The sequence below is a fragment of the Rhagoletis zephyria genome, unplaced genomic scaffold (assembly GCF_001687245.7).
Source record: "Rhagoletis zephyria isolate East Lansing unplaced genomic scaffold, Rhagoletis_zephyria_1.1 Rzeph_scaffold_01372, whole genome shotgun sequence".
NCBI classification, from domain to species: Eukaryota; Metazoa; Arthropoda; class Insecta; order Diptera; family Tephritidae; genus Rhagoletis; species Rhagoletis zephyria.
The window spans coordinates 55,737-80,196 of record NW_016158456.1 but is presented as its reverse complement, the minus strand read 5'-3'; the positions used below and the strand labels follow the sequence as shown (position 1 = coordinate 80,196).

Here is a 24,460-nt window from a genome sequence, read left to right as displayed (position 1 = left end):
CTATAGCCGGTCGATTGGAAAACCAGAGAGGAACTACTGCGTAACTCGGAGAGAACTACTAGCGTTGGTGGACTGCGTCAAACATTTCCACAAGTACCTCTATGGGCAACGTTTCCGAGTTCGAACGGACCATGCAGCGCTGAAGTGGCTACTACAGTTTAAGAATCCAGAAGGACAGCTAGCTCGGTGGATTGAGAGACTGCAAAGTTATGACTTCGCTATTGAGCACCGCAAGGGAAGTGTCCACGGTAATGCTGATGCCATGTCCCGCCGACCATGTAGCCTAGAATGTAAACACTGCTCAAAAGCTGAGGGAAAAGAGGACATTATAGACGTCCGTCTAACGACAATAACACCAGCGGAAGAGTGGAAGGAAGAACAGCTACGAAAGTGTCAGCAGGAAGATCCAGATCTGGAGCTTTTGATGCATGGACCGGAGGTGGACAGGAGGTCAACTAAGGAGCAAATGGCAGCGGAAAGCCCCATCGCAAAGGCGTACTGGGCACAATGGAACAGCTTAAAATTAATATCTGGCTGTTTGCATAGGGTATGGGAAAGCGAAGATGGCCAGTGCTCCCGCAACCTGATAGTAGTTCCAAGGGTAAGAATTCCGGATGTACTCAAGGAATTCCACAATGGTCCTAGTGGAGGGCACCTGGGAATCACGAAGACCCTGGAGAAGGTTAAGCAGAGGTTCTATTGGGTTGGTTGTCGGCAATCGGTCGCAGAGTGGATTGCTAACTGCGCGGAGTGTATTGCAGCTAAGGGGCCGAAATCCAGAAGTCATGGCCAGATGAAGCAATATAACTCAGGTGCACCTTTCGAGCGGATTGCAATGGATGTAGCCGGTCCATTTCCTATGAGCGCACAGGGAAACAAATACGTCCTTGTGGTTATGGACTACTTTAGCAAATGGCCGGAGGTATACCCGATTCCAAACCAGGAAGCTAAAACAGTAGCGGAGGTATTCACCTACAATTGGGTTGCGAGATACGGTGTACCTATAGAGCTGCACTCTGACCAGGGAAGAAATTTTGAGTCGGCAGTGTTCCAAGAGATGTGCCAGATACTGGGTATCCGGAAAACTCGAACGACGGCTCTTCATCCCCAATCAGACGGCATGGTGGAACGGTTCAACCGAACCCTGGAAGAGCATTTGCGGAAGGTCGTGGACAAGAATCAAAAAGATTGGGATGTCCGCATACCCTTGTTCCTGATGGGATACCGGTCAGCAGTGCATGAAACAACGGGTAAAACTCCTGCAAGGGTAATATTCGGCAGTGAGCTCCGTTTGCCTAGTGATCTGAAGTTTGGGGTGACTGGTGATGCTAGAAGGATTGGAAAAGAGACGTCAAACATCCTGGAAGAGGAGCTGAGAGAGATACATGCTCTTGTGAGACAGCGCACACAAATTATGAGTGACAAGATGAAAGCCAGGTATGATAAGGCGATGAATTCCGAGGGTTTCCAGGAAGGAGATTTGGTGTTGCTGTATAATCCACAACGAAAGAAAGGTTTTTCCCCAAAACTACAATGCAACTGGGAAGGTCCGTATAAGGTCGTAAAACGGCTAAATGACGTAGTGTATCGGATCCAGACCGTTGGGAGACCAAGAAACAAGATGAAGGTGGTCCACTTGGAAAGGCTTGCAGCGTTTGGAACCGCAGGTGTGTCTGATCGGGACGATCAGACTTAGGTGGAGGGCAGTGTGGCGAATACTGCGGCAACACAAAGCGAACAACGAGAAATAGGCAGAATGTTCGAGGAATGACGTAGAATGTTCCACAAAGAGAAACGTCAAGTTGGATGAACACTGCGAACAGCGAGAGAAAGAGAATGAGCGATAAACTTCAGAATGTTCTAGAGTTGCCATAAGTGCCAGCGCAGGTATATAAGGGCGCCGCCACAGCGAGGTGGGACAGTTGCAAGTCAGCAAGCTACAAGTAAAGTGAGCAGAGAATCGAGTTGCGAATAAGCAAGCTATAAGTTTAATTGTGTTAACAAGTAGTAAAGCGTTGTTATTGCTTTAACAAGTATTGTAAAGTGTTTTTACTGTATTAGCAAGTATTGTAAATTGTTTGTTGTACAATAAACTTAATTGTACTACAATTCGGTCATCGTTAGCATTTATTTAACAATCCAGCGATACGAGCCCGAGTATATTTGGGTAATCCCTCAAGGTTTCGAGGATAATCGTAACAATATGTTGCTGTGTCAATTTTCGTGACGTTAGCATAAGTGGTTCCAGGGAAAAGCGATATAAGAATTTCCGTTGGTATGGGCGGTGCCACGCCCCCCTTTCCAAAATCTACCACTCTTCGCCGAAAGTATGGTATTGACAACATATGTGGCTATGCCCGATTTCAGGACGTTAGTATAAGTGGTTCCAGAGATAAGCGATATGAGAATTTCAGTTTGTATGAGCGGTGCCACGCCCACTTTCCCAGTATCTACCATTTTTCACCGTAAGTAGGGTATTTACAATCTATGCATCTGTGCTAAGTTTCAGTTCCCCAGCGTAATTAGTTTTAGAGATATAGTGGTTTTCACATTTTAGTCTATATGTCAGATGCCACGCCCCCTATGTATCGGGATTAACATTTCCGGATTAGAGGAAGTTATATCCTTCAAATCGGTGTATGTTTCATTGAAATCGAGCGAACGAGCGATATACATATCGTCGTTTAAAGTGCAAAACCGCGTATCAATAAAATGCAAAACCGCGTATGTGAAGTTTTAGAAATTATCTTCTAGACTGCAAAAATACTCATATTTCAAAATGGGTATATATTTTTATAAAGCAATCACATTTCTGGCCAGTATATTTTAGGACGAATGGATAAGGATTAAGCCAAGAGCTTGTGTGAGCAAATCCAATTTTTGGCAGCCAATGTCAGTTACGCGAATGACGATACGGGGTTTTTGTACTTTAAACGACGATATATACATATGTAGGTACTCGTACCCGTCCTGCGTCGCTTTATTTCTTTTTTCCCCTTCCCTATACTACCTATATCTTCCTTCTGACTAATGTAACGTTTTCAGTTTTAAAAATTTCACTCTCCATTTTTGCGATACCGCCGCCTAAGAAGTTTCACTTCAAAAACATTTTTTCACAAAGAAATTCGAAGTTTCTGAGAATTGCCCATACAATTATATGCATTTTGAAAATCAAATTTTAAATTCGTACCCAGTGACTCCGAGGGTTCTTAGGAATCAAATTTCATTACAATCTATAATTATTTTAAAAAAGTCGTTAGTCATATTGGATCCACAATTTTGAATTTAGAAAATTTAATACCAGCTTCGAAATCACCGACGACGAATGCCCCTGGATACCAAGTTTCAAAACAATCAATAATTTTTTTAAAATAAAAAAGTAGCCCACAATATTTGATCCGCCATTTTGAATTTTCAAAAATTTAATATATATTTCGAAATCAATGATAACGAAAACCGCTAAATACCAACTTCCATTGAAATCTGTCAAATAAATTTAAAGTGTGATGTTATAGGTCGATTTTCGCCAAATTTTGACATTTTTGCGCGCTTGTAAGCGGTATATTGTCCCGCTAAATAAGTGTAAGTGATCNTGAAATCTGTCAAATAAATTTAAAGTGTGATGTTATAGGTCGATTTTCGCGAAATTTTGACATTTTTGCGCGCTTGTAAGCGGTATATTGTTCCGCTAAATAAGTGTAAGTGATTAATTTTTGAAATCGTCCAATGTTAATTGATAACCACACAAATGCCCAACGAGATAGAATAAGGTTATTTTTAAATTTTTTATTACACAATGTTAACCCTCCTGACACCAAAAGGTCCCACGGTGCGATGTTAGTGTTGTTGTTTGTTAATCTACAGCAGTAAATTCAAGTCCCCGATATGTTGTCTTTGACGATAAAATCGGCACATTTTTAATGACGTTAAGTTTTTGCAGTCTGGTTTGGTTTCCGTTGAAACAAAACGACTACCTTAATTAGATATAACTAATTTATTTCTCTATGCACCAACTTACTTGGTTTGTTAATCTGTGTTTTGCAGAAAATTTATGTAAAAACCACAGTTTCGATAAGGACAATNAACAAAACGACTACCTTAATTAGATATAACTAATTTATTTCTCTATGCACAAACTTACTTGGTTTGTTAATCTGTGTTTTGCAGAAAATTTATGTAAAAACCACAGTTTCGATAAGGACAATTTTTTTTATTTTTTACCGACTTGTGCATAACCTCCACCACATCGGTTTACTCGTAACCTTCAGACACCTTTTTCATTCATAAAGGCAGCGTAAACTTAACTCTTTAATAACAATGAAAACGAGATTTTTATTAAAAGAATCAATCGATTGTAATTCGGCGAACATGTACTTACTGTAACTTCAAAGTGTACTCGCGTTAAAAGAAATACGGCTATTATTTTAAGTTTTTATATACATTTTTGTACTAGATGCGAAAAAAAATTTATTACTATCAAAAATATGTATATGTACATAAAATCTTATATATATACTTTTAGGGTTACGAAGATCTAAAGGGGACTGCGAAAACTTATCAAAGATATTATGGTGATATTTTGACCAAGAATTATAACAACACATACTACAAGGTAAAATCTAAAAAAAATACATCAAAAAAGAATTTCCCATTAATACTACATTTTTATTAGTTTCGCCACACGAACACACAGCGCACTACAGAAAGTTTCAAGGCTTTCGTTGAGGGTCTTTTTGGCCAAAATAACAACGTACAGCCGGAGCCAATCCCTGAACAAGACCTTCTTTTGCGGCCTTATGACTATTGTGAATCATGGCGAGCACATGACTACAGTTCTGAAAGCTATAAATTTAAACACTCCGCCATCTGGAATAAAACCACTGCGGATATCTCAAAACGATTGGGGTATGATAATCGCTTTCCGATAATTGTCTTGTTTCTAAGCGTTTAGTTAAAGTAAAGTACGCAAGTAAAATTCGTTGTCTCGAAACCCTCAAGTAGCACTCTAGATAAGGCTTTGTAAGTATGTACATGTACTACGTAGTATATGTACATACTTTGGTATTTCCAAAACACTTAAATGGTTTCCCCTACTACTTTAACAGATGCCAAGGCTAAAGTAAACAAACAGTATTCAAATGTTCGTTTCTTTACCGCCATTGCCAGACATCAGCAGTTAAGTAAAATAAGTCACGTGTAGCAAACAACAGTAGGGTAAGTTTTCAAACAGTGCTGATTAGTGCGAACACATTTATAGTTTTTATTCATTTACCATGATCGAACGAAATTGATGGAGGTTTCAGGCTTCGGTGGTCAGAGGTGGGCAGCCTCGGCTGAGCACTTTTGTAGTGTGCGTGCAATTGATGCCACTGTGTGCGTGCGAACAAGCCCAGCAGAAATCGGTTGTATGCATTGAATGCATGTAGTAGGCATGCTGTATGAGTGAAAAAGTGTGAACAATTCAAGAGCGGCTATGAATGTCCAGAAATAAGGCAAATTTTGGCGAACTGTAAGCGAACGTACTTTGTTGTTTTAAGTACATTTCTCTATAAATTTGACTACTATACATAAGGTGACCATATTTATGAGAGCCGAATATGGGACAAAAAATGATTTTGCAAATTTTTTTCACACTGTTTTCCCTAAAACATTTAAAAAGATTCCTTAAATTTTAGTATAATAAAATGGAATTTTAAGCCTGTCAGGCTTACCCCTAACTTTTGGATTTTTTTTTTGTTGACGGTGTTACGTATTTTTTTCATGCAAAGTAAGTATGTACGACCTTTTTTTTAAGAGAAGCAAATGAGCAGCACTTTCCACTCGCACCTTATTATGCTCAATTTTAATGAGTTAGGTACAAAACTGCAAACATAATTTTTTTCTAAAGATTCTAATTAAAAAGTTCGAAATTTCGGCGAAACATTGCAGAATTAGTTTGAAGCCGTTTTAGTAATTTAATCACTAAATTTAGAGTCTGCTTGCGGTCTTATTATTCAAATTTTTTTACTTTTATGTTTTAACCTTTTTGACCGCAAATATCGTAAATAGAAACTCAATATATTTTTTAAATCAAAATTTTTAATTTTTTTTTATTATTTTATTCTTATTTTTATTTTTTATTTTTTTTACCGATGCATTTCGGTTGGCAGCTGAGCAACCATCATCAGCCACCGTCAAGTGAACACTAATCAAAAAGACAAAGTAGACAGTGAAATAGAAACATACTAGTAATAATCCCCAAAAATCGGGGTGCTCGTGGTCTAAAAATCTGGATATTTCTTTATTCTAAAAACCACAGGCATTGCTATTGGTTTTTAACTTTAACTTTGGTATTTTCCCAAGATAATACTCTGCACGTTACGTATACAAATTATTATTTTTATTTCGGACACTACATTAATTTTGAATTGGCGACATTTAAATACAAAGCAAGTGTAGATTCGCCGGGCTGTTAATTTATAAGGGGTATTATAATTCGAACCACATGTTTAAAGTCTATTAACTAACCCTTTATGTGTACATATTTAGGTTGTGGATTGACATCACAACTTGTAACGACCCCGGTTTATTCGGTCTATAGCTGGGCTGTGGCTCGGTCGGATGTTGGGTTCCCTTATCCGAACGTTAAAATAAATACGCCAATGATTCTTATAGTGGCGTTTCTTTATTTCGCTATTTAGTTGGCAGCGTTTGCACGTCACACCAATATAACGTATTTCCTTGTCGGCGTTTCCACGTCACACCATATACATAAGTACTACTTGGCAGAGTTTTCACGTCACACCAATATAACGTATTGATTTGGCAGCGTTTTCACGTCACACCATATATCTTAACTACCTACTAAGCAACTTAGTCTTCACAATCGTTGCTTAGCCATTCCAATCTGCGTTTTCACGATCGACTGGAGTATACGACTACTCTACCAGAAGTACCGAAATTACATTTGCTGCTCTATTTATACTGTCCTGCACGCAGGCAGACAGTTATCCTAACAACATTGTTGCTAACATTTTCTTTAATTACTTTTACTTGTTCATACCTAAGTACGTATGTATGTACTTCAGATTTCAATATAGATATGTACATATGTATGTTTTTCGATTTCACGTATGTATGTATATAATTAGCTATTCGTTTAATATGTATAAATAAATTCAACAGTTCTCCATTTATATCTATATATATGTATTTAACAATTCAAAATATAATTTAGTTCAATAATATATGACAGCCAATTGTGAAGTCCCTGAGTGGAGGGACTTGGGGTCTTCACACTCCCCCTTTACTTCCCTCTGGACGCATGATTGTCGCCATCCACGCGCCTGTAATACATACGCGGTACACCATTGTGCCCACCGCGTGCCTGAATGTCTGGCGTTTAGTTTGTTGTCGCTGCAGCCGCTCCTGAATGACCCTTACCAGCTCCCTTGGCACCGGGTTTGTGCCGCTGAAGTTTCGCCGGGTAGTGCTTCTGTCTGTAGATTGTCGTCCTGCAACCAGCGTTCGATTTCGGGGATCATCATCGGGTCTGCTGGCTCTGTGTTTGTGCTGGCCAACTCCTCCAACAACTGCTCTAACCCGCGGTCTTCCTCCACCAACAGGGAGAGCGCATTCACCTCTTCGCTTCCTTCATCGCCTCTATAATCACTTGATATTGTCGCCGCTGCTGCGTCGCACAACGCCTGCGCAGGTGGTTGTCGCCACGATTCGGTGTTGTGTGACGCGTCGTTAAAAATTCGCATCGTCATAGTGATGCGCCGGACATACTCTATATAACCCTCACCTGGGCGTTGGCAGTCCTCCTGTTCGATGCCCATTTCGCCCCTGCGTGGCTCGTTATAGCTGTCATCGGACACCTCGATTGGCGTGGGCGCCCTTATCATCTCGCCTAGATGCCACTCGTAGTCATCGTCGTTGCTATCGCCGCATACTTCTGCTGGCGTAAATGTGCCGCTTCCCGCCTCGCTGCTTGCTACTAAACTCCGAGTCGTGTAGTCGCTTGGGTTCCATGATGCAGGACTCCAGCGCCCCTCATCACTCGCACCGCTGTTTGGGCTCTCGTGCACGTAAATCTCTGTGCTGGCCTGACTNGTCGTTCGAATGGACACCGACGCTCCAGCTCTGAAAGTATTCAACTCGGAACCCGCTGGTGGTAGCAGAGGAAGAGGGAGGCCCCCACTGCGATCGAAAGATGAGGTGGAGAAGGACTTGGCTTCACTTGGCGTTTCCAATTGGCGTCAGTTGGCACAGAGGAGAAACGACTGGCGTGCTTTGCTGAACTCGGCCAAAATCGCTTAGGCGGTTACAGCGCCAAAAAAGAAGAAGAAGAAGATAGTTTTAAAAGGCCTAAATACCTTAACTCGCTTAAAAAATAACGAGGTATAACGAAATGGGCACAGAAATAAAATCTAACATCATTAAATTATTTTTCATATTTGTATAAAACCGCGGGGTGAAACCCGCGGGTATAAGCTAGTGTACAGATATAGGTACAAAGCCGTAAGCATGCGCGGAGTTTACCCTACTAGAAATGTGTGACAGAAACTAACACATAAACATTTTCCGTACTAACACATTTGCAAATTTTTCCAACATTTTAGCTTTGGTTAGAAAGAGACCTTAAACCTGTAATTTTTTCAGTCCGAAAGTAGCTTGTGCGAGAGTGAAGCAGCTAATGGGCAAAGAATACAGAAATTGGCACAGTGCATTTGACACCAAAGAAGAAGAAGAAAAGAAAAAGATTTTTGCAAGCCGGAAAAGCGCGCGTGGGTTTTAAGAAAATTTATTTAAGTGCATTCGAAGCGGAATAGAAAGATAAGCAAAATGAGAAAAAGGCATTTTAATATTAAAATATATAATAAAACAATGTTATAATAAGTTATGTACTTTTACATGAGTTTGTCAGGTGATATATTCGTGGAGTCCATTGAAGCCAGTTTGCCAGAGAAAAACGGTAAGCAGAAACAAAAAAAAAATTTAAATCAAGGTTGGACTCCAAAATATTTAAAATTCATTCATAAATCAAGTCTGGTTGTCTATTTAATATTCTCTTTTAGAGAATTATGGAAGCATTGAGAGAAATAATCAATGGACAGAAAATGCTAAACGCTCTCATTGTCAAACTGGAAGCAAATGTAAGTAACGTTTTTTGTGATCTGTTTTTATATTAAGTCTATAGTTTTCTTACATTTAAGCAAACGGCCTTACTTCGGAATCAGAGCGTTTTCAGCCAGGAGCAAGCTAATATTGTCAGCAATCAGGAGCAAATGTAAGTAACGTTTTTTGTGATCTGTTTTTATATTAAGTCTATAGTTTTCTTACATTTAAGCAAACGGCCTTACTTCGGAATCAGAGCGTTTTCAGCCAGGAGCAAGCTAATATTGTCAGCAATCAGGAGCAAATGTAAGTAACGTTTTTTGTGATCTGTTTTTATATTAAGTCTATAGTTTTCTTACATTTAAGCAAACGGCCTTACTTCGGAATCAGAGCGTTTTCAGCCAGGAGCAAGCTAATATTGTCAGCAATCAGGAGCAAATGTAAGTAACGTTTTTTGTGATCTGTTTTTATATTAAGTCTATAGTTTTCTTACATTTAAGCAAACGGCCTTACTTCGGAATCAGAGCGTTTTCAGCCAGGAGCAAGCTAATATTGTCAGCAATCAGGAGCAAATGTAAGTAACGTTTTTTGTGATCTGTTTTTATATTAAGTCTATAGTTTTCTTACATTTAAGCAAACGGCCTTACTTCGGAATCAGAGCGTTTTCAGCCAGGAGCAAGCTAATATTGTCAGCAATCAGGAGCAAATAGCAAATCGGCTGCAAAGCATGGCGCAAAGTGTTAGCATCTAGATATTTACTTTTATATATTTTTATTTAGTAAAATATATATATTTACTAGATTTGAGAAATACATAATTTACACATGTATGTAATATAGTACTAAAGTAAATGAATTTTAATTACATTTATTTCAATNAATTCGGATGCAAAGCATGGCGCAAAGTGTTAGCATCTAGATATTTACTTTTATATATTTTTATTTAGTAAAATATATATATTTACTAGATTTGAGAAATACATAATTTACACATGTATGTAATATAGTACTAAAGTAAATGAATTTTAATTACATTTATTTCAATAAGGTTAAAATGTGATGTTTGTACTTGAATCAACAGTGGTAGGTATGAACATCAAGTGTGATTCCTCATCAGGTTTATGCATCAATTATGATGGCTCAACTGTGACAGGTTCCGACATCAGGTTTGACTAGTCAACTGTGGTCGGTATTAACATCATTGTTGACAAGTAATATGTGGTAGAGTGACGAGCTCAGCTGTATTTTAAATTAGTCGATAAAATTCATAAGTTGAAGGGAGATGCACAAACACACGTAGATACAAGTTTCCATCAAGTTTTGCATATTGGCCTTAAGATCTTGATAGAAACATTCTTTCTTCCACGTATTGACAGATATTTCTATCTCCAATGACTATCACGTGATTAATCAAATGCCTATCACTGTTCTTGTAGGGTACGTAATCGGAAGCAGTGTGTCCGTTGTGCGACTAAGGTGTCAAATTAATATTTTTTGGAGATCGATGCCCGCTGACACCGGCGTTTTAGAAACATGTTTATTTTGAAACTTTTCTTAAAAGTCATGCGACTATTGCACACACATATATACACATTTCGACAATTTTTCATAAAATATTACTTTTCAAAGGCCCTTAAAAATTACATCTCTGGCAAGATTTCGACTGATTTCAACGTTTTTATTATGCCAAAATTTGTAGCTTCCCCAGGCTATTTGTGTTAAATTCACTTTCGTGGCTCCAGGTACAAACAAATAATCGGCGATAATTTGTATACAAGCTTAAAAGGCTAAACCTTGTAATAATTGTTATCTACTAATATTAATAATAATATAATTGTAAGCATAAGCATGTATGTACGTTGACCAACAAATACGATGTGTAACTAGCCCTTAAGCTATTTTGCAATTGTGTTTACACCTTAAGTTATATGTCTAGACCTTAAGATTTGGTTGTTTTGTTAAGAGCGTGGGTAACCACCATCTTGGAATTTAATAAAAGAATCAGAATCAGATTGACTACTNTGGGTAACCACCATCTTGGCATTGAATAAAAGAATCAGAATCAGATTGACTACCAACCACACTAGACGTGTGTAATTTATTAGAGAGTTCGTTTAAGCGTTTTCATCAGAAGTGGTCGTCGAAGCCACTCCAACGTACATAGTTTTCTTCTGTAATAAAAATTTTCGCGCGGTTTAAAATGGGAGACGACGTCGTGAGTGCAGAAAAGTATACACTCCTCCAATTAAAGGCGTGGTGCGCAGCCGTTGGCATAAACGCAAGTGGTGCAAAGGCGTCACTAGCAGCAAGGGGTAGTCAGTTATCAGCAGAGGCACGCGGATTGTGCCCAGGTACCGAACCAGTGGATTTAACTGACGAATCCAATGACAACGCTGCTGAAAGGCGTGACGAAATAAGCAGTGAGTTACACGACGAAGCTGCAAATGCAGTGGACAATGTAGCGGTAAATGCAGTGGAAAATGTAGCGGTAAATGCAGCGAAAAACGTAGCGGTAAATGCAGCGAAAAATGTAGCGGAAAATGCAACGGTCAATGTAGCGGACAATGTAGCGGTAATTGCAGCAAACAACATAGCGGTCAATGAAGCGGAAATTGTAGCGAACAATGTAATGGTCAACATAGCGGACAACAATTCAGACAGAAATGCAAACTACAATATAGATGGGCAGTTCGGTGTACAAATGCACACAAGCTGTGAAGTAGATGACCGGCGTCGATTGTTTAACAGTGTGGCAAATGTCGAGTCCGAGAGTCTTAGAGTTAAGTTGCTCGAAAAAGAAACTTAAATATTGAGGCTGAAGCTGTCGATAGAAGCACAAAAAACAGACGCCCACCGTCACTAAGGAATTCTCCTTCGATGCAGTAAAGCAGCTATTATCCGATTATGACGGCGGCGAAAATTTCGAGATGTGGCGTGCGCAACTGGTGCACCTGCAAGAAGACCTTAAGGTAGACAAAGAAATGCTTGCTTTGGTGGTACAGCTAAAATTGAAAGGTGTGACTGCAACTTGGTATAATACCAACAAAATGTTTCTGAGGAGTCTGGAGCTTGTGTTGACGGAGATGGCTTAATATTTGCACGTAGCGATAATCTCCTGGTTACGCGACGCCGTTTTGAAAAACGTACCTGGAGTAACGAAGAGTCGTTTGCAAACTACTTTAACGAAATGTTTTTGCTAAGCAGCGGTTTGAACCTCGGCGACGGGGAGCTAGCCTTACTAATATTATTAATGTGAAAGTTTGTATGTTTGGATGTTTGGGAAATCATCACGCGGAAACGACTGAACGGACGTGCATGAAATTTGGTAGGCAGATAGCTTATGGGCCAGATTGGTTAATGGGCTATTTTTTTAAGAGTTGCCACCTGTTAAAAAAGTTTAATATATTTAATATGCGGGAACGACTGAATGGATTTGCATGAAAATTTGCACACAGATAGCTTATGAACTAGAGTGGAAAATAGGCTACTGTTCTTAAGAGCTGCCACCTGTTAAACAAGTTTCATAAAATTAATACGCGGAAACGACTGAATGGATTTGCATGAAATATTGCAAGCAGATAGCTTATGAAAAATAGGCTAATTTTTTGGAAGAGTTGCCACCTGTTAAAAAGTTTAATTATATTAATACGCGGATACGACTTAACGGATTTGCATGAAATTTTGCACACAGATAGCTTATGACCTAGTTTAGTAAGTAGGCTGTTAGAAATGTTTAATATAATTAATACGCGGAACTGACTGAACTGATTTGCATGGAAGTTTTCACACAGATAGCTTATGAGCTAGGTTGAAAAATAGGCTAATTTGTTTAAGAGTTACCACCTGCTAAAAAAGTTTAATTAAATTAATACGCGGAAAAGTCTGAACGGATGTGTATGAAATTTTGCAAGCAGATAGCTTATGACCTACAGTGGAAAATAGGCTAATTTTTTGGAAGAGTTGCCACCTGTTAAAAAAATTTAATTACATTAATACGCGGAAACGACTGAACAGATTTGCATGACATTTCGCACAGAGATAGCTGATGACCTATGTTGGAAAATAGGCTACTATTTTAAGAGTTATCACGTATTAGGAAAGTTTAATTAAATTAATACGCGTAAATGACTGAACTGATTAGCATGAAAGTTTGCACACAGATAGCTTATGACCTAGACGGGAATATAGGCTACTTTTTTAAGAATTGCCACCTGTTTGAAAATGAAATTTTGTTCAAAGATGGTTTATGACCTGGATTGAAAAATAGGCTACTTCCTTAACCGGTTTTCCGATCAGAACGAAATTTAGTACACTTACTACGGATTTCGGAAGGATGGTCTTACACTGAAAGTAAGTCCGATAACTCAAGGTCCCTCCCATACAAATTGGAATTTTCATATTACATACATATCTCTGGAAGTATTTGTGGGAGAGAACTGAAACTTGTATAGTGATATGTATGTGAAATCAATGATGGCATTAATCGATTGATGTTATAATTAGTTAATTCGATTAAATTCAAACTGATTACAGTTAGTCATGATTAATTTTAATTTGGCTAAGCAGTTAATCGTAACCGCGATTAAAAAATTAATTTTTAATCATTAACTCTTAATTTGATCAAGTAGGTTTGGTGATTAATTGAGTTATGCTGGAATTTCCCTGTGCAAACAAAGCAAGTTAATCTGGTATGGCTAAGTCGGGCTTCCTCATCAATCTAAGCAATTTGGTGTGCATTTTCATTAAGATATATACCAACAAACGTTTTACAAACTAGGTTTGTAAAAGTTCCCAGTTTATGTATTACTAATAACAATAATTATAATTTTTTTATATTATGTGTTTTTTATAAGCGTAAAACACAAAATAATAACTATAACTGGTGTTTGGTTTCAAACTCGGACAAACTAGACAAATTAATCAGATTTTATTTTTAATTGGATTAACGATTAATGTTTTAAATTAATTAAACGTAATCGCAGCCAGCGGTTAACGATTAAAAAATGTTATGATTAATCGTACAGTTGATTACGACTAATTAATTTTAATCGTCAAACGCGATTAACATTTTAATCGTTAATTTTTAATCGTTAATCAGATTAACAGTTTCCTAACACTGTGTGAAATCATGTTCATATTCACGGAGAAAAATGGACGCTTTTGGAAAAGAGGCGTAGCATCTCCCATAGTGACTGAAAGTTTCACATTGCATATCTCTTCAAATGTTTGGGGTAAAGCACTCAAGCTTGGTATGGAAATACATATGTATGTATGTATGTGATACTACTACCATACTCATGGAGAAAAATGAGAGTTATTGGAAAAGGTGGTGTGGCAGGCAACTCCCATGCAAATTGATTTTTCTATGCTGCATATCTCTAGAGGTGTTTATTGCAGAGGACTGGAACTTGGCACCGAAATGTGTATACAAAATTAATTCCATACTCACGGAGAAAAATTTGCGTTATTCGAAAAGGGGACATGGTTCCTCTCGTAAAAATTTACTGTTTTATACTGCTTATGTCTAGAGGTGTTCATGGTAGAGTACTGGGACTTGGTACTGGGGTATGTAAAATCAATTCTAAATTCATGGACGAAGATTAGGGATATAAGAAAAAGGGGCGTGGCACTTCCAGTACAAATTTACTTTTTCTTGCCACATATCCCTGGAAGTGTTTAAGGAAGAATACTGGAACTTGGTATGGAGTTGTGTATGCAAAATGTATCAATTGCTCATGGAAAAAATATGAGTTATTAAAAAAGGAGGCATGTCGCCTCCCATACATACTAAAGACTTCTGAATACATATCTCTGGAAGGATAGAAAATGTCTCGAAGTATTTTAAATTTGTTATGGAGATTTATTTAATAAGTGCCATACTGACAGAATAAATTTCATTAAATGGAATAGGGAGAGCCGGGTTCGGCCTTATAATCTAAAGCTCTCTTGAGGCATTTGCTACAGTAATGAGAAGTGGTATTTTACTAGGTTACTAAATTTGAGTTGGAAATATTAGAACCCGCCGTGGCACCTCCAAGAAGGTTAAACTACATATATACGTTCACGCGTCGTATACCCGGAACCATTTTAAGGTAAACTTAGAGGGATTGATATCTGCGCCTAGCGCGCAGACGAGATTTTATAATTTCATAGTTTTAAACGGCCTAAGTACCTTAACTCGCTTAAAAAATAACGAGCTATAACGAAATGGGCACAGAAATAAAATCTAACATCATTAAATTATTTTTCATATTTGTATAAAAGCGCGGGGTGAAACCCGCGGGTATAAGCTGGCTATTATATTTTAAGACGTCCACCAAAATATTTCGGAAAAATTTAAGCGAGCTGGGCCGAATGGAGTTTTTTATGTATAAAAATAGTTTCTTAAGGATGTTTTTTGAAAAATCCCTTCAAATGACAAAACGGTTTGAGCTTAAAAAATTTATACAAAAATATTAAAAAATATATATATAAAATTTTGAACGAAATCGTAATAATGAGATTTTTGATGCTGTTTTTTAACTTTTTTCAAAGATTGGTATGAGAAAAACTTGAATAACTGAACCTAAACTCTTCCGATTTAAACTTGTGAGGTATCATTGGAAAGGTATTTTCTCTCCCTTTTTATTTCTTTGCTAATAAGCTCATTCAAAGGATGAAAGAGAAAGGTAGGATGAACGAACTTCATACAAAGACGAATTAAGATGTGTTGATATTTGAAAAAAAAAAATTGGGACACGAACGACCTTTTAATGGACATAAATAAATATAGTGGGAAAATACCTTTCTACCGAGACCCCATAAGTCTAAATAGGAAGAGTTTTGGCCCAGTTATTTAAGTTTTTCGTAAATCAGTTTTTGGAAAAAGTAAAAAAAGCATCAAAAATCTCATTATTACGATTCTGTTGAAAATATTTTTAATTATTTTTATGCAGATTTTAAAAGCCTAAGCCGTTTTGTCATCTGGGGCACTTTCTTCAAAAAGTTCTTTAAGAAATTATTTTTATTCATAAAAAACACCATTTTTGAAGGTATTTTCAAATCGTCCCAGCTCGCTTAAATCTTAACATTTTTCTGAAATATTTTGGTAGACATCTTAAAATATAATAAATTTTGCAATCAAGCGGGAAAAACCGCAAAAATTTTTGGTGATGCAGTCTACTATACATACTTAAATTTGTGTGTGCATACATACATAGGTATGAACTCATTTGTTGCAAGTGGTTTTGATATTTGTAGCATGGTTTTAGGCATAGGTTTAGTAGTCTATTTTAAAAAAGCAAAGCAAAAATTAAAAAAAATAATGAAAACATTTTAACTTGGACCGCTGATAACTGATGAACAGACATGAATATATGTATATATGCATATGTATGAATGATATAATAGCTTTTCGTGTAAAATGCTGTAAAAATGTTAAACCAGCAAAATAAGATAAGCAAGATTTTGGAGTACGGCATACTTTTTCCTGTAACTTCCTGCAAGTTCGTGTAAAAACCTGTAAGTTCATTGAGTACTAGATCAGAGCTAATACAAGATTGCACAAAGAGAAGACGACAGTAAGAGAAAATACCGAACAAATGAATTTAGCTTCGCATTTTGTAAACAAAAGATGATAAGTTGTATCTATTCATGACTTTACCAAGCGACAGATGAAGCAGAAACACAGATTGTATTCCTAATAATACTGTGTCTCCATTGAGAGATTTATCCATTAAGATTTAATAAATCCAGTTGCTAAATCACAACCGTCTCCATTACCACAACGAGATATGTTTGACGTTCACATTTTTAAATATATGACGTTTGCTTATGTATGATTTTATAAATACAGTTGCGGACATTGATATACAGACAGATAAAAGGAAGGTACCAAGCGGAATTTCATTATATGAATTCTGAATATTATTGGCTTCTTATTCGTGGTAAATATGTATGTATAATATATAGTTTGGAAAGTGTAAAGAATGGTACCATATTCCGAATCATTTTCCCGAATTTAAGAAAAATTATCAAAACGGTAAAAAACATTTGCGGAAAGAAAAATTTTTGTAGAACTCTCTTATTCATAGGAGGGAACCGAAAATCCAATCGTGGGCCTTTGGCATATCATGAATACGAACTGAGTTCTAGAGGATGTTCGGTGCAATGTTATCGAAGCAGAACCATTACCGAAATTTATAAATTTTTTGTCGCAGCGCGTAAATGACTTATAGAAAGCGGAGAAGACTCTGCATGATATTACTATAAAACATTTCTTCTAAATTTTTGGTGTTTAAAATAATATTTTCTTAATTTATTACAACTAAAGTGATGCATATGTATTACTAATTTTCATCCCAAACTAACAAAAATATAAAAATCCCTAAAAATACGAAAATTCATGTTTTTATGATAGGCTAGATTTCAATGTCCTCAACTGTATATTGAAAACACAAATGTCATTTGACTTATGCATGTGAATTTGTGGTTGCCACTCCAACAAATTGTACTTATTGATCAATATTATTGAAGATTTGACGAAGATTTAACTTAAATCTACTGCCTTTCGAGATTTAATTTTATATGGTAAATCTCAAAAGATTTAACATCAAATCTCGTCAGAGGGTTAAATCTTCATTAAATCTCACAATGGAGACATGGTATAAAAGAAAAACTAAATTTGGGAATATTTACAAATATAAATGCTCAAACTACAAGCTCAAAAACAGTAATTGATGAGGGTTGTTCGACTTTACTAGAAAGTCGACTTTCGACTTTTCGATCGACTCTGTAGAGTCGACTTTTAAAATCGACCGATCGACGAAGAAAAGTCGACATTTTCGACTTTTTAATAAAAAAATGTATTAAGTATATTCAGCGTTTAACTCATATGTATATTAGATATATAAAAATATAAGGGTCAGAATACGCCAAAATGTCGTGATTTACTAGTGGTCTTTAGAATAATCTGTAATTTAGTGAAATTCAACGCTAGGTAAAAAAACAAACACCCTAAAGGATTTTTAAAAATTTTGAAAATTGTAATTAACAGCATGAAAATGGTGGTAGTGAGGGTTTAAAAAATTTTTATTTTTTGAAAAATAATTTAATTAATGGTAATTACGGACAACTTTTTGAAAATATTGCCTTTCGGATGGAACAGAGGTGGTGCGTATTTGTAGAAATTTAAGTGCCACTTTATAAACATGGGATATTCTCCATTTAAAGTAGCCCAGACAACTAGTGGATTGAGATTATCCACACGACTAATATCGCATATCAACTGGAATTCTACCAGCAACATTTTGATTGGTGTATCAAATTTTGTGCCTTACGGATTGGTCAAATTCTAACCAAAGACTCTCTGTAGAATCTTACATAAACTCATGGAGAAAAACTTTCTTGCATGAAATTATTAAAATAAATACTTATGTATGTATATCTTACCTCATTATTAACTGAATATTGGGGAGACAAACGATTAAAAAATTCCAGGAATTCGTTTTTGTATAATAATTTCATGTGCTGGTCTTAAATGATTTCATAATGTTGTTGTACTGTCATTAGAATTAATTTCTGCACCACCCTTTTCACATTTCACTTAAGTTTTATTGACAATTTTTTTTTAAATACGACCAAACAGCACTCCGCGCCATTGTTAGAAGATCAGTTGTGATTTAAGAGACGCCACTGCAAATAAATTTAAAAAAGTCGAGAGCCGAAAGTGAAGGCGACTTCCATAAACTGAAAGTCGATCAATAAAATTCGATTTTCAGGAGTAAAAAGTGATTTTGGTCGAAAGTCCAAGTTGACTTTGCCATTCCTATAATTAATGTGGTGTTTTCAAGATATTTTAACGCCCTTGAGTCACAAGTATATACAAGTGTCATATTTTATCAATCATACCGATAATTTCATGTATTAAAAGATTTAAAAAAAATAAAAAAAATAAATAAAACAAAATAAAAATANAAGTGTCATATTTTATCAATCATACCGATAATTTCATGTATTAAAAGATTAAAAAAAAAATAAAAAAAATAAATAAAACAAAATAAAAATAAAAAAATAAAAATAAAAAAAATAAATATAAAATATTAAATCAGCAAACTGAATAAAATTAACTGAAATTAATATTTAATTTCTAACCAAACCTACATGTATATGTATGTACATATCAAAAGATTATCCTCATTTTCGAGCTTAACTCCCTAATCTGTAATTATAATAATAATAACAGATTGGCGCTTACACATATGTTAGTGTTTGGCCGAGCTTCTCCTCCGATTTGTGGCGTGCGCCTTGATTTTGTCACACAGAGCGGAGGGACCTACAGTTTTACGCCGATTCCAAACGGTGATTGTATTTTTATGAGAAGCTGTTTTTCATGGGAGAAATACACTCGGAGGTTTGCCATTGCCTTCCGAGGGACGACCGCTGTTATGAAAAAACCTTTTTCTCTTCTTTTTTCGGTGTTGCTTTGACCAGGGTTTGAACCCTGGAAGTGGAAGCGCGCACTGCTTACCACTACACCACAGCGGCTGTAATTAGAGAAAGATATTAGCCATACAAAATTATACTTAAAAATATCTCAGATTAAACCGATAACTTTTTGGTGTTCAACCTAGTTTTATCGATTATACTTGCGAAGAAAAAGGAGCAATGTCAAATTTAAAAGTAATCAAAAATTTACGCTAGTAAGGAAAAGAGGTTTGTAAAGGTATTTTTAATAAAATGCTAAGTTAAAATACATTTAAATAGATAATATGTGTAGCAGAAAAGTGACCATGGTGGCACAGAGAAGAAGCTTAACTTTTCCTCGAGTTGTGAGAATTACAATCACAACCAATTTGACAGCTAACGAGCTTTGATTGTGATTATATTTATACGTAAACGTACTTTTATGCTTTGGCATACGCATATGTTTACACATCAAATTTCATGAGTACCTAGCACTCACGCCTTTTTTTTTGTTCCCGTACTTTTTCTGTTACTCACTTTTTACTCTCACTTCAGAGAGTCCTTTTGCTCTTTCAGATTTTTACAGCATTTTACACGAAAAGTATTAGATCAGATCTATTATATCATCCATACATATGTATATATACTTATATTCATGTCTGTTCATCAGTCATCAACGGTCCAAGTTAGAATGATTTCAGTATTTTTTAAATTTTTGCTTTGCTTTTTTAACAATAGACTACTACCTATGCCTAAAACCATGCTACAAATATCAAAACCACTTGCAACAAATGAGTTCATACCTATGTACGTATGTACACACAAACTTAGGTATGTTAGATATAGGTACAAAGCCACGATTGAGAAATAGAGATTGCGCCTATCGCGGTACCGCTAATCCGCTCTTTGTTATTTTGACAAAATCAGCTGTGTGCGTGACGTCATCTTGGTGCAATTGTTGATTGTGAGCATACGAAAAACCCAAATAACAATTTTAATATTTGTGCGTTAATATTTCTGCGTGGTTTTAAACAATTATTGAGACATTATAAAGCAAAATGAAGTGTACAGTGGCAAAGTGTAATAGTGAAAACAAAAGGAAAGCGTGCGATATATGTAAGTTTTTTTTTCATTTCCTACGGACGTAAACCTGGCGAAAAAGTGGAAGCAGTTCGGTCGGCGAGGAGATGCATTAAACACCAAATCGAGCTTTGAGCTATGAGCTTCTACATGGAACTACATATGTTGGCCTTTCCTTGGTGAATTGTAGTAGGTATATTTCCATGGTGAATGTAGTTGCTGGTTTAGTTTGCTGGCAATGGCATATATACAAACGCAGTGTCTACAGTAAATAGATACAAGAACTTCACTACCTACTTATGTGTGTTAGTACCTGATTCTTTTTAGTGCTGGTATGAGGCAATGCACCAGTGGATAAGGTCGTCAGGCGCTAGTTCAAGGGGCATTTTACCGCGCTGTTACACACCTAATACAAAACAGTGCCCAAATTATTATACATTTAAAAGTTCAGCTTAAATTATGTTTTACTTACATAGAATATATGCTTCTGAAGAAGCCAAGGATGCATGATCCTCTGGGAAATGGTCAAAAGTCGTCAAATCAAAGTTGTGGATTCAACAGCTGTGGAGTTTATGGTGGTTGCCTACCGTCAGCAAATATAAATATGCACTCTGCATGGCTTTTTACAATGTATGCTTTTGGCGAGTCCGAAAATTCACTTTGCTGCACACCTTCCTTTTGGTCTACATGAAATTGCAAACACTGTTAATACATCAATTTTTTCATGTGCTAAAAATCGTACTTACCTAAAGGGCTACATGTCCAAAATTATTGTTACGTGTTCCTAATTAATCAATCTTTGTAAATTTATTGATTCCTGCAATATTGGCCCATGTAATAGTAATATTAACACATTCTTCTGCATTATGTACATATTTTTCTATGCGTTTTGGCATTTCTCTCTCGCAATTGCACCAAGATGACGTCACGCAAAAATTACGCTCATAAATCCTCTCTCATAGGCGCAGTCTTGTATTTTATCATTCTTGGTACAAAGCCGTATGCATGCGCGGACTTTGCATAATCGGAAGCAGTGTACTTGNCATAGGCGCAGTCTTGTATTTTATCATTCTTGGTACAAAGCCGTATGCATGCGCGGACTTTGCATAATCGGAAGCAGTGTACAAGTACACNTAATCAATCTTTGTAAATTTATTGATTCCTGCAATATTGGCCCATGTAATAGTAATATTAACACATTCTTCTGCATTATGTACATATTTTTCTATGCGTTTTGGCATTTCTCTCTCGCAATTGCACCAAGATGACGTCACGCAAAAATTACGCTCATAAATCCTCTCTCATAGGCGCAGTCTTGTATTTTATCATTCTTGGTACAAAGCCGTATGCATGCGCGGACTTTGCATAATCGGAAGCAGTGTACTTGTTGTGCGACTAAGGTGTCAAATTGACGCTTTTTGGAGATCGATGCCCCCTGACACCGACTTTTTAGAAATGGACTTATTTTGAAACTTTTTTTAAAAATCATGCGACTTTTGCCCCTTTTAAAAGTTATATATACACATTTTGACAATTTTTTCATTAAATATTACTTTTCAAGGGCGCTTAAAAATTACATCTCTGGCAAGATTTCGACTGGTTTCAACTTTTTTATTATGGCAAAATTTATAACTTCCCCAAGTTATTTGTGTTAAATTCATTTTCATGGCTCAAGGTACAAACAAATAATCGGCGATAATTTGTATACAAGCTTAAAAGGCTAAACCTTGTTGCAATAATTGTGTTATATTGATGTAAGTACTTTTTTAACTGCAATTTTGTTTTCATAATAAATACAAAATATGCATATTGCGTATTTTTAAGATATTCCTTATCAATAGGTTTATATTTTAAGAGAAAAAAATGCTTTTCGCATAAAATTATCGCCATTAGCAATTTATTAAAAATAATGGGTCATACTCGTAGATGAAACAAAGTCGAGTCTAATGTTAGGTGCAGCTTTTTTGACAGAGTCGATTTTATTTCGACTATGAATATGCGCCAATAAGTTGCGAGAGGTAAAATTATGAAAGTCTTTATATACGTGGAATAAAAGATTTGAATTACTTCTATACACTTTTTTCATATTTTCTGAGGCTTATTTTGGCGTCTAAAAAACTTTTGAGCATGTTTCCGAGGAAAAATTATATTTTTTTTCTGGATCACCCTAATGTATAACATGCGAATTTTACAAGCTCACGCTCAACTGTGTGCGTACGCCAAGCATTTGATGTGAAGTTCTGAACACATTGAAAACGACGAGCTACGGGCCACAGCTTCTAATTTGTTATCTTCATTATCTAAACGCTTTGTCGATGACGACATGATATTTTTGAACGCGGCAGTGACATAATGAATTTGTAAGAGTTTGACATAAAAGAAGACGAAGAACCTTAACTGTCGCTGGAAAAATAGAAATAGATTTAATCTGGCCACAATCACAGTCGTCGCGTAGCCCGGTGGTCGCCAAGATAATTATCTAATAAGAGTACGTGTTAAAATAATCTGACAGTTGTGGTCCGTAGCTCGTCGTTTTTATTGTGCTATGAACGACAAGTTTTGACAGATGCGTGCGAGCGTGCAAAAGAATACAAATGGAACTATTTTCCTTTGCGAATGTTAACGTTCACGCTCGCGTTGAACTGTATAGCGAGCTTAAGCGATATTTTAGATATTGTATTCGAATCTACCCACAGTCTACACTATGTTAAGTTTCGGGTGCCCCAGTCGGACCATGTAGAATGGTTCCCTAAGAATTCCTTTTAGGGTACAGGTTTTTTCACGAGAAATTCGAAACACATTAGATTATGTAAGAAAAACAGGAAAAAATCCACATGAAGAAATAACTACATTCTTTTTCAATACTATGGAAAGCTAAACATCTGTAGGTTGTGAAAACTTCACTGCTAAAGTCAGCATTGTGTAATGCTTTGGCTTCGGCAAATAAGTCCGAACGAGAATAAAAACTCTACAAAGCACTCCAAACCAACAACAGTGTAGTATTACAGTAAATACACCACTCTAATGCATTTACAAATATCGACCGCACACGATGTCAATGCCATCATGACCCACATAAGTCATAATGAACTCAGCGGGAATTCAACACCATACGTTCAAAGGCACAGTTCAGTTTACACTTGCCAATTGCATTACTCAAGACAGGCACACTGACCAACTCACGTGACGATCAGCTTAACAGATCGTCAGCGTCAGTTTGTCAGTGCGACTGCCAAAATAACTATGACACATATGCTGAGTTAGCATAACATATGCACATTTGTAGTTTGTAAGTATTAGTGTAAATTAGTGTAAGAAATCTTGTATAAAAGAAAGTAATTTCGAATAAAGAAATCAATTCTTGTTGCACGCTACATATAAGCGTTTCATTCATTTACATGGCGATCCTGCCAGGCTTCGGTCGTTAGTCGGCGGAAAAACCGCTAAAAAGACCGCGCGCCACTGACTGTTATAACACCTTACAACGGCACTAAGTCTAATTTTTTGGTAACATACGGGCAAGATGATGAAGCTCCTGCTGTGATTCTATTCGTTCAAAACGTAGCTGCGAAATCTCCGGATGAACATCTTCTCATATATGATCTTGGGTTATGCTTCGATAGCATAAAAGGGTGGAATATTTGAAGGAATCTGACTGGCAGCACAGCAACCAGACCCCTCCAAGGCAGCAAAGAAAAAAAATTAAAATGGATAGTATAAATAAATTAAGATAAATTGAGCACGCCTCATGGCCGCTTAACCAAGAGCGAAATTAATTTTGCTTAGGAAATTAAAAAAAAAAAAAAAAAAAAATTCAACAGTTAATTGAAAAATAAACA

At 36.4% G+C, this 24,460-nt stretch overlaps 1 protein-coding gene and 1 long non-coding RNA gene across 2 annotated transcripts in view; both read left to right on the top strand.

Annotated features, from left to right (window-relative positions):
- Mipp1 (Multiple inositol polyphosphate phosphatase 1) overlaps positions 1–24,460 on the top strand; it is a 117,662-nt gene that overhangs the window by 37,760 nt on the left and 55,442 nt on the right. Inside the window, exons 4-5 of the mRNA XM_017617246.1 lie at positions 4,523–4,612; positions 4,673–4,905. Coding sequence (XP_017472735.1) covers positions 4,523–4,612; positions 4,673–4,905 — 323 coding nt within the window. The remainder of the gene's footprint in view (positions 1–4,522; positions 4,613–4,672; positions 4,906–24,460) is intronic.
- Positions 8,942–9,231, top strand: LOC108363778 (uncharacterized). The gene is made up of 3 exons (XR_001847659.1): positions 8,942–8,956; positions 9,060–9,137; positions 9,198–9,231. It is a non-coding gene; the product is annotated as an uncharacterized LOC108363778 (long non-coding RNA).